General features: G+C 32.5%; 1 protein-coding gene across 1 annotated transcript; it reads left to right on the top strand.

Moving 5' to 3' along the window:
• The first annotated feature begins 107 nt into the window (after positions 1–107).
• LOC128183909 (TBC1 domain family member 15-like) lies at positions 108–15065 on the top strand. The gene is made up of 15 exons (XM_052853131.1): positions 108–233; positions 517–618; positions 1044–1179; positions 1499–1706; positions 1807–1918; positions 8215–8409; positions 8856–8984; positions 9140–9243; positions 9402–9496; positions 10202–10318; positions 10688–10788; positions 11289–11388; positions 11506–11603; positions 11935–12051; positions 12288–15065. Exons 1-15 carry the CDS (start codon positions 216–218, stop codon positions 12603–12605), a joined length of 1950 nt encoding a protein of 649 aa, XP_052709091.1. The 5' UTR covers positions 108–215; the 3' UTR covers positions 12606–15065.
• Positions 15066–16141: the final 1076 nt, after the last annotated feature.

Genomic DNA, 16141 nt, shown 5'->3' with positions numbered 1-16141 from the left:
ATATAAACAAATGTGAAAATCGTTCGGAAATACTGACTTGCTATCTAAAAATAATATTATTCTAAATTATAAAATATCCTATCTCTGTGAGAAATTCTTCGGAAAACAATCGTTATTTTTCCTAAAACAAAATTGATTTTGTTGCAGATGTAAGGGGCATGCAAGTTAACTTGACGTCATTTCTAAATGACAACATTTAACTAATCTGTAAAAACATGGCACTGCGATCACAGGTAAGAAAATTTTCCCACGCAACTATATGATGTTCTATTAGACCTTACTTTACACGTCTTCCAGTGTCGTTTCGTAATACACAATTTGTTAATATATGAAAATATGGTGTTCGGCCATTACAATTTAAATACCACCTTCCAGAAGTTCCTATCCATGTTTTTAAATTTTATACGTTTTATTAACACTGAAACATTTATATATTAGACATAGAGATTGTTTTACAAAAGGTTATATGAAATGTCATCACGATTTTTATGAGAAAATATTTGCGTTTGTTTTTAGGTGCTATTTGAAAAGGATGGAGTTTATATTCAGGTGAATGTGAACTCCAATACTACAGATAAAGATGCTCACATTCCAGGCAAAGTTTACCTCATGAAAAAGGTATATAATCAAATTAGTAAATTCATTCACATGCCTCTCTGAAATTGTTACTTTGGAGGTCAAAACATGGCATCTGTAACAGGATAGGAGAAATCATGATAGACCAAATTAGGATTCAAACCACCCCTCCCCCCCTTCCTTGAATCTCTAGTCAGGTACTCTACTAAGTTAACTGATCAATCCGGTCCAACTGTCACACATCATTTAAAAACAATTATAGAAAATTTTGTCCCCTTGATAAAACCAATGATTTCAACAAAGCAAGACACATATGAGGAATTCTGTAGATATCTCATTTCAAATGCAATGCGACTTCATGGACAATTCAGTTTCTTCTGATTTTAAGGCATTTTATCAATTTCTGTAATTTTATTGTTTATGGAATGAAAGAAACTTCTTGTTCTTCTATATCTATTTGTCAACAGCCTGATGGGATATATATTGAGTGGAGGGCTGAAGAAGTGTTGATGTTGGACGGACAGAATAATGCTGATCAGGAGTGGGCCGTGATTGGATCCTCCCTGTCGGTCGGCTACAAACCGGACAGGGACTCGGATGCTTGTGAGCTTCTATATGATTAAATTTTTCTAAGTTCTCCATTTAATGTATTTTCCACTGCAATGATAAAAAGGTTTAGAAACTTTGATTCATGTATTGAGATCCAGGTTATGAATTCAATTGAAATGACATGGAGATATCAAATAGATTGGCAATTAAGTGACCTATGAGGAAGAATTGAAGTCCTTAATATTGTTTAAATCCATGTAATTTTCAGGATATTATGAACCATTTATAAAGTCACAGAGGTGTGAAAATAATAAACTGTTATAGAATATGTTCAATCAACATGATAAATTTGGAATTTCTTTTTATTCGATAGTAAATATGAAAGCAGAATTACGGAAGAAATATAACATCTGCTTTGACATCTTGGATCTGAAGAGTTTTAAACGGAGCGCCCCAAATCATGGCTGGGCTTACATCATATTTATTCTGAAGGATGGCACCACCTTCCCAGCACTGCACTTCCATAATGGAGGGAGCAAAGCTTTACTGCAACAGTTTGGGAAATACATTCACATAAAAAGGTACTAGTATTCATAAGTATACTGAGTGTGTAAAAAGTACACTTACCACATAGGTATTAGGGCTCGTCAAGATAAATTACCCCTACAATTTTTACTACAGATCTCCAAACGACAACCGTTTATTCATCGTCCAAGAACACGATCCAGACATGTTGTCGAAGTCTTTCGACGAGCTCCATTTATTTGCGGATTCTTCAGGCGATCTTGTATCCGTAAGTATTTCATCATATTCAATTTAATCAGATTTTTTTTTTGTATTTTTCAGTGGTGTTTCTTAATTTTTTCTATTTAACAAATAGTCACTTATACTCATAGTTTGCATACCAGAGGGTGAACATATTAATTACATTGTATTCAATTCTTTAATAATCATACTACACACTATTAGAGCATTTATTTTATTTCTCTATGTGCTTGCATTCTTTTTAATATAATTATAAGTTTTTAGACTGGTGTTTTATTTATATATGTAAACAATGCACTGTCACCGATTGAGTACATGTATTGCATCATGATTTGAATTATTAATATGTGGAAACCTCTCACCTGTATGATGTAATGTGCATGCTTGTGTTTTTTTAGTCAATGACACAGGTAAGACCTTTAACTGACAGCATCCACTGCTTTCGTGCCACTATCAAATTGTTGCATATTGGAGATTTCTTTTTGTTTGTCTGTATCTTGTGTATAGAGATAAAAGATATACTTTGGTATTGAAATGCAGTATTCAATTTCAATGATGAAATGATATCGATTTTCCATCGTGGTTTTTAGTGTTTTGATTATATTCATAAAAATCCAACAGGTAAAAACTACAGGGGGGGGGGGGGGAGAGAGAGAGAGAGAGAGAGAGAGAGAGAGAGAGAGAGAGAGAGAGAGAGGTACACACTGTTGGGTATTGATACTTGCAATGGACCACACAAAGCACCTGTTCAATGATTTTACCGGTATATGCATGCTTTATAAACATTGTAATGAAAACCAGAGTTTAATATATTAACAATCTTTGCTATTGCAATTAACATGAAGTGTCTCCAATTTGTACATTATTGAGTATTGACCCTGCACATATGTATACAATTCAAAAATCAGCGTTTTTAAAAACATTTGACCGTGTTCATATTTTTTTATCAGACTGCATGATATCATATAAGGAATTTGATTGCATAAATGCCTAAAGATTTGATGAACAATTTAATACAGAAAATATTAAAATCAAATTTTTTTTTAAGCAAAGTTAAAAAAAAATCATTTCTTAATAGAGTAAATGATATGATTTGCATTGATTCACAAAGTTAACTTTTCTCTTTTGATTTAAAAATTACAGTTAACAAATCTGGAGTTTTTAAATTTCCCTTTTAATAAAAGCAATTTTTATGTTGATGGGTCATATTTATGATTTTTTTTTTATCAAAGTCAAGTACGAAATAGAAACTTAAGTGTGCTAAATCAAGAGATTGTCGATTGTTCCTCCATTTATTCATACCTGTAAACTTAGACCCACTCACTGCCTTGTAGATAATACTGTGTTGGTGAGCGTGATTAAAAGAAAATTAAATTTTTTGGGGGAAACTTTGGTTTCAATTAGGTATGTAAGGAAAAAAAATGAAGTAAGACCTAATCGTACACACATTTATCTTTTAAAAAAATGCATGTTTTTTTTTGTTTATAGAATTGTGGCACTATATGGTCTTTCAACTCAAATTCTCTTGTAGCGCTAAAATTTTACCGCTAGATATTTATCTTGTAGGATTTTTTTAAAACTACAATTGCTAAAGTTAGATTAAGGATTTTGGTTTACAGACTCTAAGAGAGTTTAGGATACAAGATCAAAATAAAATCTCTTTTACCAGCTACTAATTATTACTGAGTATGAATGTTTATTTCTCTCAAACCATATCAATGGTACATGAGGTACTAAAAACAAAAATATTTACAAATGTACAAATGCAGGGTCAAGTTAGGAAGAGTACAGAGTTAATTAAATCGAGCTAATATTTTTTTTAATAAATCAATGTCATTGGTATTCATAAGGTTCCCAAATTTATAAGTATTAACATTTGTTGAATATTTTTCTTCAATTAATTTGTTGCGGAATAAAGAAAATGCCTGGCATTCCATAACATAGTGGTATTCGTCACCCAAAGTGTTTTTATTACATAATTCTATGACATCTTTCTATGTTATTCCATCTTCCAGCTTCAATAGGTAATTTATGATTACAGGTTCTAAATTTTGTAAATATGAATCTTAAATCATTTGGAAGTTTCATAAGATAAATTTCCTGTCCAAAGCTTTTCTTAAAGATTCTGTAATTCAAACATTTGGGTGAATTTTCTACACTCCTGTACCAGTCTTGTAAAAACTGATTTACGGGTACTCACACATTCAATTCAGACCAGCATTTATCATATATATATTTATAGACTAACAAAGAAAACTGTAACACCAAAGTAATTAAACTGCTATAGTATAATCATATTGTTATTATAAAGTGTAGCTTGAAATTCCCATTGACTTGTACCATTAATTAAGTGAATGGCACACCACTTGTAAGTCTTGAAGTAAACTTTCCCAGCACAATATAACCGCTGTATCCAACAGTCCAGTCACAACCCAGCCGTCAAAACAACAATAGAAAATATCCTTTGTTGAAGTATATCCGGGAAATATATCCTGAAGTGTAAACTACCTTAAGTGCATCAGCATACTTTTACCCCCCAAGGAGCATGTGGAATATGTCTATTCAGAAATTAATGATGTCCTTAGTCAGAGCTATTGTGTTTGAATTACGTTATAGTGATAAATAAAAGCTGTCTGCTCCCATTGTATGTACCCTTCAGAGTCGATAACTTGGGTTAAGAAAACGTCAGTAGTTTGGAAAAATCTTTCAAATTTTCTGGTTTTAAATATACCCATGGTGTTTAAGTAAGTGATGAGGCATAAAAGGGTTAGTAACAATTTTATCTCGATATTTCAGTGATTAATGTGATACATGTACTTTGTATTAACCATATTTTATTTCCATTAATGTTTGAATGTAATATTTCATGTATACTGAATTTATTAGGTTTAAATTAGCTTGATATATGAACAACCTGTGTGAAATCAGTACAGTTTTTAGAAGATGCCATAATGAATATGTGATTAGAACCATGAGAAATGCAACGATCGATATTGTGTTTTGTCAAAGTTATGCTAAAATTAAGTTCAATATTTTTTAGCTCACCGAGACGAAGTCGGGGGGAGCTTATGCTATACCCTCGGCGTCGGCGTCGGCGTCGGCGTCCGGACCTGGTTAAAGTTTTTGTTGCAGGTCCTGTATCTAACTTATTACTTGTCCTATCTTCACCAAACTTGCATGAATGATGCATCTGGACCTACTAATGGACTTGAGAGACTTGGATGCTGAATCTGGGCCATGAATTTCAGATGCTGGAGGAGGTTAAGGTGTTTGGAGCAGGTTAAAGTTTTTGTTGCAGGTGCCCTTTGATAGCCATTTCTAAGTTACTACTGGTCCAAACTTCACCAAACTTGCATAGATGGTGTGTCTTATGATACTGATGCACCTGACAGGTTTGAATGCTGAATCTGAGCCATAGGTTTCGGATGCTGGATGAGGTTAAGGTTTTTAGAGCTGGTTAAAGTTTTTGGAGCAGGTGCCCTCTGATGATTATATCTTACTTACTACTGGTCCTTACTTCACCAAACTTGCATGGATGGTGTGTCTTATGATACTTTTGCACCTGACAGGCTTGAATGCTGAATCTGAGCCGAAGGTTTCGGATGCTAGATGAAGTTAGGTTTTTCGAGCAGGTTAAAGTTTTTGTTGCAGGTGCCCTTTGATAGCCATTTCTAAGTTACTACTGGTCCCAACTTCACCAAACTTGCATAGATGGTGCGTCTTATGATACTGATGCACCTGACAGGCTTGAATGCTGAATCTGAGCCATAGGTTTCGGATGCTGGATGAGGTTAAGGTTTTAAGAGCTGGTTAAAGTTTTTAGAGCAGGTGCCCTCTGATGATCATATCTTAGTTATTACTGGTCCTAACTTTACCAAACTTACATGGATGGTGTGTCTTATGATACTGATGCACCTGACAGGCTTGAATGCTGAATCTGAGCCATAGGTTTCGGATGCTGGATGAGGTTTAGTTTTTTTGGAACAGGTCACATGTTTAATATATGTAGGTAATAGCACTATTTCAAACTTGCATATATGATCTAACTATAATATAAATGAATGGCAGAGGTAGCTTCAGATGCAGATCCTGATCTCCATTATCAAGGATGCTAAAAAATATATCTTAGTTATTTCTGGTCCTAACTTCACCAAACTTGCAAGGATGGTGCGTCTTACGATACTGATGCACCTGACAGGCATGAATGCTGAATCTGAGCCATAGGTTTCGGATGCTGGATGAGGTTAAGGTTTTAAGAGCTGGTTAAAGTTTTTAGAGCAGGTGCCCTCTGATGATTATATCTTAGTTATTACTGGTCCTTACATCACCAAACTTGCAGGGATGATGCATCTCATGATACTGATGCATCTGACAGGCTTGAATGCTGAATCTGAGCCATAGGTTTCGGATGCTGGATGAGGTTTAGTTTTTTGGAACAGGTTACATGTTTTATAGATAATAGCTTGCATAATTGATTTAACTATAATATAAATGAATTGCAGAGGTAGCTTCAGATGCAGAGCCTGATCTCCATTATCAAGGATGCTAAAAATTCTCCTACCTCACTCAAACCTGCTTGATAGATGTGTTTGTTGTTAAATGATTTAACATGATTCCTATGATATAGTATTCTATGATATGATACACTATTGTTTTATATGATACAATGTAATATCATACATTATATTGTAAAAAGTTATATGATATGATATGATATTGTATCAATTTTTTTGTACATTATTATATGATATTGTATTATGATATTGTTATGTATAGTATTGTATATTATTATACAATATTGTAGAATATGATATTGTATAATATATTATTTTATCGAATGATATTGTTTCATATAATATTGCAATATATGATATTGTATCATATGATACGATATTGTATATTATTATTATAGCATATTGTATGATAAAATATTGTATAATATGATATTGGTTTATATAATATATTGTTATATAATACATGAAATTGTATTATATGATATTATAAGATATCATATAATATGATATTGTATAATATGATATTGTATCATATGATATGATATTGTATAAAATGATATTGTATTATATAATATCGTACTGTATCAGATGATATTGTATCATATGATATGAAACAATGTTTTATCAAATTATATTGTATCATATGATACAATATTGTGTATCAAATATGATACAATATCATACAATACAAAATTATACTATATTATACAATATAATATCATATGTTACAATATTGTGATGTATTATGTGATATGATATAGTATCAAATAATGCTATATTGTATTTATATTAGATATTATGATATTGTATTATGTGATTAAATACAATAATGTATAACACGATACAATGTCATATTATATGTTACAAAATCATATTGCATCAATATTTATTACAGTATTATATTGTATTAAATGATATATATTGTAAGTATCATTGGATGCAATATCATATTTTATATTATTGTATTGATAAACATTGTATCTTATAATAATGTATGAAATGAACATAGGATTATCATACAATTTTTTACATATGATATACGATATTGTGTCAAAACAGTATCCATGAATATCCAAGATCATTAACTATGATTTTCATATCATATGATAAAGGTGGTTTTAAAGGTGATGCCTCATAAAGTTGATGCCTCGTCTCGGTGAGCTTTGTAATCTGTGATTACCTATGTTTTTGTATATGTGACAAAGTGCCCACATTAAGAAAAAAAATTTGGATTGCAGAAGTTAAACTTGTCTCGTCTAGAAAGCAGTAATATTGTTAAAATAGTATGATCTAATCCCAATTATGATATACTGCTACATTTACAATGAAATTATGATTAATATGTTGCTTGTGAATTTAATGTAATACATTCATGCCATAGGGATATCATACATTTACTAAATGCAAAATAAATGTTGTTGATAATGGAAAATGTATTGTTTTACCTAAGTTTTGTTTCTACAGCTTGCGATTAGATTGTGTTTGCAAGTACATGTACCAGTAGATATACAGGGTGTTTATCCTTCCAATTAATGACATTTAAAGATTAACAAAGTACTACTAACAAAAAGTAAAGCAAGAAAGTGTCAATGGCTTTGATGTTGACATGTTTTTCTTTATGATATTTAACTTTTGGTGGGGGGGGGGGGGGGGGTAAAGGGTCTTGCTTATAGAAAGCAAAGACTTATTAAAGTGATTCTTTTAAAAAAAAAAATCATGGATACAAACTTAATACAAAATTACTTTGAACTGTTGTTATAGAACACATTCATTTCAGGTTATGTACACGTCTTGTATTTATGTATTTTAGAAATTCATCAAGGACCCCTACACCACCACCCTGGGCGGCTTCTCCAAGGTGACCAACTTTCTGAGGGACACCATGTTCACCCAGGAGCCAGTCACACACCGCCCAAAGGAGGTGGCGGAAATCCTGCAGGCCGATCAGGAAATCCCGGGCATGGAGATCAGCCAACAGGAGGCGGGGTTCGAGTTTGTCACCAAGGTAACCGATGTAATGTACTTGTAAAAAACCCAGTCTTTTGCTGTAAAAGCGACTTTTGTTCCCTGCAGCTTTACATTTGAATTAACCAGGTTGTAACTGGTTTGTGGCTACTTATTTTTGCAAGCAAGCGTATGTAGATAATCTTCAACAAATATGTCGAAAAGAATTTTAGGAATCTTGTAACAATTTTGATTTTGCTTGCAATAGTTTTGTTTGCTCTGAAATTATTCAAGAAGGGGATGGGAAAGTTGAATAGGAATCATATACTTTTTCTTCATCATGTTCATAATGAAAGGGTTTTTTCCCATTCTATTGTTTATGATGTCCATATTTGCTTTAGTGCATGGAATAACTGTTTTAAATGAATAGTATAATCTTATTTTGCATAGCTTTGATAAAATTACTGCACCATTAGTTGCAATATAAAGTTACCTTAACCTTTACAGACCAAGCTTCCCTCAAGGCCGGAGGTGAAGAGGAGTGCCCCCCTGACGGCCCAGCAGTGGTCCAAACACATGGACGCTGACGGGAGGATCAAGAATGTGGAACACCTCAAAGACGTCATGTTCAGAGGGGTATGTACTGACATGTAATGTAATTCCAAAGTTGCCATTAATTTCATAGTCTTTAGATGTTGGTTACAGTATATTTTCTCCTTTTTTTTTTTTTTATTGAAATTCATTCATTTAGGGTATTGAATCATTGATATAATGGACTGACATTGTTATAGGGTATTGAGCCCAGTATTCGGATAGAGGTGTGGAAGTTTCTCCTTGGATACCATGATTGGCAGTCAACCTACAAAACCAGGACTGACGAGAGAAAGCGGAAAGTGTACGTGATTTGATTAATGTTTGGAATTATTTGATTCTATTATGATTGCACAACTACAGTACTAAATTTCATATGAATTAAATTCAAAGTACCTAAACCTTAATTACTAGATTTTAATCATCCATGTCATGATACAACTTAGTTTTTCCTGTTTCTAGGGATGACTACTTCAGAATGAAGCTACAGTGGAAGACCATTAGTGAGGCCCAGGAGAGGAGGTTTTCTCTGCTGAAAGAAAGAAAATGTCTGATTGGTTAGTCCATGTCTGAATTGTAATTGCTGCCTTTGTACCAGAATTGTGTATCACATGAATTCATGGTTTGATACCTGTAGTAACAACACGATGCTCTACATAAGATATGTACAACAACATGATGCTCTACATATGATATGTACAACAACATGATGCTCTACATAAGATATGTACAACAACATGATGTTCTACATATGATATGTACAACAACATGATGCTCTACATAAGATATGTTCAACAACATGATGCTCAAAATATGATATGTACAACAACATGATGCTCTATATAATATGATATGTACAACAACATGATGCTCAAAATATGATATGCACAACAACATGATGCTCTACATATGATATGTACAACAACATTATGCTCTACATATGATATGTATCGGTACATGCTTTTCTATATACATATGATCCTAATGTACAAGGAAACACATTTGTTTGGAAGGCTGTTTAAAGGTATTTTAAATACTTCAAGTTAAAAAGAAAACATGAGTAAGTGAGAGTACATAATATTCATTTGGGGACAACTTTCATTGATTTTACAGTATTGGTGAAGGATATAGTCAAATGAAATTCTTGAAAATTGAGCTGTCACACATTTTAATGATTCAACAGTGTAGCCCAGACAAAGATTTCTATTTAAATAAACGTTTTATATATATACATGTATTTGAAAAAATCCTTTTGTTTGTAGAGAAGGATGTGACACGGACAGACAGAACCCACAAGTTCTTTGAGGGGGAGTGTAATCCAAACCTCCAGGTGTTAAATGACTGTTTGATGACCTACTGCATGTATAACTTTGATCTGGGTAAGTCCAAATCTCAATACAGGATTGACTGTAAATTACTGGTGATTAAATATATTATAATTGCATTTCACTTGTTTTAGCCCATTTATGTATTAAGCAAAGAAGATTTCTGTTCATAAGAATTTTGATGTCTTTGATTACTTCTCTTGAGAAAATATTGACATGTACCCTATGTTGAAAATGAACCAACATATTAATACAAATTAATGGAATTACCATAAATTTTCTTGGAAAAATTGCATGTAAAAATTGAGTTATTCCCCTTTTCAATATGATATGGCAACAAAATGAATCAATACTCAACCTTATGCAGTGGTGCTTCTGAAACTAAACATTAATTAATCTTGGTCTTGTTTTGTACGTGTGTAGGTTACGTCCAGGGAATGAGTGACCTGCTGTCTCCTGTACTGGTGGTCATGGAGAACGAGGTGGACGCCTTCTGGTGCTTCGCTGGTCTGATGGAGAGAGTCGTGAGTATAATTATGGTGGTCTTTAGTAGCTGATTCTTAAATGCTGGCCAGGAGGAATTAATTAATCATACATTGAAATTTCAATGAGGGGAGTTCTGTCATGAGAACTTTTTTTTCCTCAAGTAGAGGGTGATAGCCTACTGGAAAAAAATTAATTAGCATTTACAGGTTACCCATAGGCTGAGAAGGAGAATGTGCCTCTCTGCAGTGGTGGTATCTTTTAAGACAAAAATTATTATGTAATAAGTGAAGTATTCTCTATACAAAAGCAAAGAAATTTATTTTGTAAAAATGTTTTTACACTCCAATTTCTTGTAAAGTGACAAAACTTTTATATAAATAATTGGTAACAGTAAGATTATGCACAATCTCTTGTTGTTCAGTAAAGCCTTCACAAGACATGATTGAAATTAAAATGTTGTATTGTTCTCATGTACATGTAGAAGCAATATTTTTTAAACATGACATTGTTACAAGATGAAATTATTTTTTTTACGCAGTGTGATAACTTTGAAATGGATCAGGCCGGGATGAAAACCCAGTTGTCTCAGATCCATAAACTGATGCAGTTTGTGGACCCGGAGTTGTGTAGTTATCTAGGTAGGTTTTGTTAAGACTTCATAGTAAGTGTAAATCATCATTTAAATGCATTTATGACAGCGTATTATGAAAACAGTATATGATATCTTACTTAGCGTTTGTCAAATATCCTTTCAGAGAGTCATGATTCTGGAAATTTCTATTTTTGCTTCCGATGGCTGTTGATTTTATTCAAACGAGAATTCTCCTTTAATGATGTGATGAGGTTTTGGGAGGTAAGAGGATAGTAACATTGTGATGCATACTTTATCCATGATGAAAAAAAAGGCATAGATAATATTGTATGGTGGTATTCAATTACTGTACATGAAGCTAGCTAGTAGGGATACATGTACCGTATATGGTTCCTCATTACATATTTACTATTCTGATAATTCAACATGTATACTAATCTCATAATAATATAACTGTAAAATTGTAAGTGAAATTCATAGAATTACTTTCTGTCACCACAGTACAGGTATAAGGAGATTTTGTTGTTCAGGTGTAAAGATTTATATGACCAACTTCTGTATAACATTATGTTGATTTCTGTGTTAACTATAGGTGTTGTGGACGGACAGGCCGTGTAAGAATTTCCACCTGTTGATCTGTTTAGCTGTACTAGACACGGAGAAATCCACACTCATGGAAAACAAATTTGGCTTTACAGAAATACTCAAAGTAAGATTTTCATTGAAAAATGGTGATTGATTTTGTTCTGCAATTTTTAGTGCAGTTTTATTAATGAACCAAAAAAAACGTTTCTTCATTTAATGGACTATAAATTATATGTATGTCGTAGATTATATTAAAAATTTTTGTATAGTAAAGACCAGCAAAAAGTTTTGTTTCTGTTTGCATATCAATAAAAATAAATTATGACACTGGATTCTTTAATTTTCTTCTTTTTTCCCAAGCACATCAATGATATGAGTGGTGCGATCCATCTAGAAGACACACTCAAAAAGGCGGAAGGCATTTATATACAACTGAAAGACAGTAAAAAATTACCTGCTCCGGTAGCAGAAATAATCGGACTAGATGTGGTTTCCCCTAGTGATTCTGGTTTCGTGGCTTCCCGAGAGAGGTCGCCGCATTTAGATCTAAATCTGAAAGAGAACGGACTTCACACTCCTAATTCTGGGTCGGGAACCACCGGCAATACGCCCGACGACAGCAGTATAGAAATTCTGGCGGAGAACGGAGAAGTAGGGGTCAACAACTTCTTCAACTGATTCCGTTTTATCAAGAGTGCTGGTTTTGATTATACAGACGCCATGCAACTCGGTAAAGATACCACACAGCTCTTAGAATCCCATGAAAAAATTCTATTTTTTAGTGTGTGTTAAATCTTTACTAAGTGGATCTTCCATTGTATTGGACTTGAGATGGAGGCGTGATTTGACCAAGTTTGTGCAAAACCTTTTATTTTTCATTTTTTTTTTCTGGATGGCGTTATACAGGATGTTTTTTTTTAGTCAAAGTGCGTTTAATTACAAAATGAACCATCGTATCCATATTTAATGAATCCATTATCTTGATTACTGGTAGTTTTTGTTGTTTTATTTTAATTTGAGCTTGATCTGAAAGTAGATAGCAAGTTGGAATAGATACTAGATAATATTGCAGTTGTACATGTACATGTATTGAAAGACTTTAACTTGAGAGAAGGAGTTTGATGTGTGATTGGTACATGTATGGCAAGTAACGAAAGGAGTAAAAGTGAGATGATATTTATAACATTCTTCTATGACACTTTCTGGCTGTAAAGTTTCATATAATATGTGAAATTATTTATCAGAATAGTGTTACGATCAAGGTAGTTGTGGACATTTATTATTTTTTTCAAACAAACATCTGACAGAAATCCTGAAACATGAAGAAAGTTTATATTTTCCAAAATTAAAGGAGTAAACTCCCTTTACAAAAAATAAAAGGAAAACTGCCTTAAGTTTATTAAATTGTAATTTTTTTTTGTTTTAATTGTTTATATTTGTTTAAACTAAGGTTTAACTCCTCTGTTAGGTTTTATTTATATTGGTGAATATGTTAACCAAGTTTAGTAATAGATATTAAATAAGTTCAACCATGTTGAACTTAATGAATAGTGATTTTTGCGAGGAGGTGCCTGAACAATTGCTGACTGTGGCTACAAGGAGTGATAGTTTACTTGTATGAGGACCAATGATATTGTTTTGGGGGAACAGAATGTTGTATTTTTGCGTGTAATAATGTATAGATTTGTTTTTTATCATGTATCGCCTGTACCTGTGGTCAATTTACACCATTTTCTTGTGAAATGAATGCAATTTTATTTCATGCTGATTTTTTTTTTTTTGGTAAACAATGGAAAATGTATGTTTAAATAAAAGTTGGTAGTGCTCTTCCTCTTTGATAGTGCAGACAATTTCATTTACCTTTTGTTGTATCAGTGGTTTAAAAGGTTTCTATTTGTCTGTTATATACATGTACATGTTCACATTTTATCTTATTAATCTATGATGATGTACGTGCTTTGTTTCTGTTAAGTCTGTCTACTGACATTTTCAGGATTGATAAAAACTTGAAACTCTTATTCCTTGATATATTCTTAAACCAACATTCTAATATTTGTACTGATGGCTTTAATCTATTAATTTTTTTTTTATGCGTTCAGGTAGAACCTCTGAAGTTATATTTGTCTTTTCAGTAGTATGTTTTCAGATAGAGTATCCAGGCTCTCTTCTTGTTATGCTGTAATGTTTTCTTCAGTGTATTGGGTAACAGAGGTGCATATTTGCTCATTCTTTCAAATAAATTATCATAGATGGGATTCGGAAGAAGTTTTGGCCATGCTGGTAGTTAATAGCAGAGAAAAATGAAAGAAGAACAGGAGTAGTATTCGAGCACAAATTTTCTTTTTCTCATTGAACAAATCTTTGACACAACTCACAATCAAGAAGTTGACGCAAAACACATACATTGTTAGATAATTCTACTTTCTTTAAACATGGTACATTTATTAATACTATTATGTATCTGCATTCTGTGGAATTTATTTTTTTTTTTCATGGTAGTATCATGAATGATGACGTGAAATGTTTAAAGATGGTTTTTGTGTTAGAGTGATGATTTCTTATTGAGTTGAAAATACATTGTGTACATATAGGAAGTGACAAAAAAATTTCCCCACCCACCTTGTATTTGATATTTTTTAAATATTTTTTTTTTGATAAGAATTTGGTGCAAACCTCAGTCAGAATGTACATTGTATGATGGTGCATGCAGGTTAGAAACATTTTTGGATTGAAAGATATTTTTACTGCGATAACAGGGAACGATTTGAATGCTTTTTGTGCTAATGTTTATGTATACATGCATTCAGATTTGTCAGTTGTATGTAAATGTGCAAATACACAAAAGATTATGTACCTAAGCTTGCATTGTTGATGTGTGTGCAGATACATAAAACTGTAAAAATTTCTAAAACTCTACATGTGTGCAAGACACATTACTACACAAATTGTTATGTGAGCTATTTCATGTTGATGTGCTTGACATTATGTGAATATGCCAACATTCTGCTGATGTGAGGTACCTGTAGCTTATTGGTTTTTTTTTCAACTGTGATACATTTGGTGTGCAAGTTATACATGTAATTAATTTATACCATTATGATGATAAAAACCATGATTGAATAAATTGAAAAAAAGGAATCTGAAATTCTCTTTCTTGAGTTCTCAAATTGCAATATTATTATCAACCTTTCGAGATTTCATATTTTTTTATGATGCAGTTTTGACACTTTAAGTTTGGAATACTCTCGCGCAACATTTTTAAGATAAATTTTGATTTGCCTCGAGTCTTTTCTTGAATTGTTGGAAGCTTTTTCCCACATACCCCATTCCTCTGGATAGATAGTGTTTATTAATTCAGCTAAGTTGACAAATGGATTATGGATACTGTTCATCCAAAGGAAAATCCAGTTTCCTGTCGCATTGACAGCTTTTTTTCTTGTTTATGAGTTGTTTTTCCAGATTTTCCCCTTAAAAATTAGTTCCATAAGTCAAAATGAAGACATTTTAATACAAATTTACCGGTATAAATGTACGGTATTATTATAGTATATCACCCTTTTCTATCCAAAACCCAAAATGATTGAAAACATAGTAAATTTCCCTCTTTTAAAACTTGTTCAAATCTCATTTTAAATTAGTTGAAATTGATTTCTCAAGTGATCAAGATGGTTTGGGTTAATTTGTTTACCTGACTCCACACAAAACTTTTTACCTATGTTTATATATTTTTTTCCAAATTCTGGAAAATTTGGGTTGGTCCATCATGAAAAACAACTAACAAAATTGAATCAAAGTCCTGAAGCACTGATGGGAGTTGATTTTATCGATTATCATTTATTTTAAAATCAATTTATCTTGCATGGCAATTAGTTTCTATTAATAGTTTTTATTTGAATTACGCATGTTTTTAAAATATGAATTTTTAGAGTTTTCCGACAAGAATTTCGAGAAACCCCATATGAATCATGTTGTGTAATATTTAAAGATAGATTTCAACTACTAGTATGTATTAGTTATCGAAACAATTCCAAAAATTGTATGGATCCAAGCACTATTGATATCGAACTCTAGTCTCGTTTAACTAGATGCTCGGCTGTCTCCGTTAATATCCAACAAGCAAGAGAGCCCCCTCTCTGCTTGTCGCAGATTTACAGAGACAGTCGAGCATCTGGTTGAACAAGACTATATTAACTCTGGCGTAGGAATACATGAGA

Source organism: Crassostrea angulata, chromosome 5 (assembly GCF_025612915.1).
Source record: "Crassostrea angulata isolate pt1a10 chromosome 5, ASM2561291v2, whole genome shotgun sequence".
Classification (NCBI taxonomy): Eukaryota; Metazoa; Mollusca; class Bivalvia; order Ostreida; family Ostreidae; genus Magallana; species Magallana angulata.
Note: the sequence above shows the minus strand (reverse complement) of the source record. Positions and strands in the feature narration are given on the sequence as shown.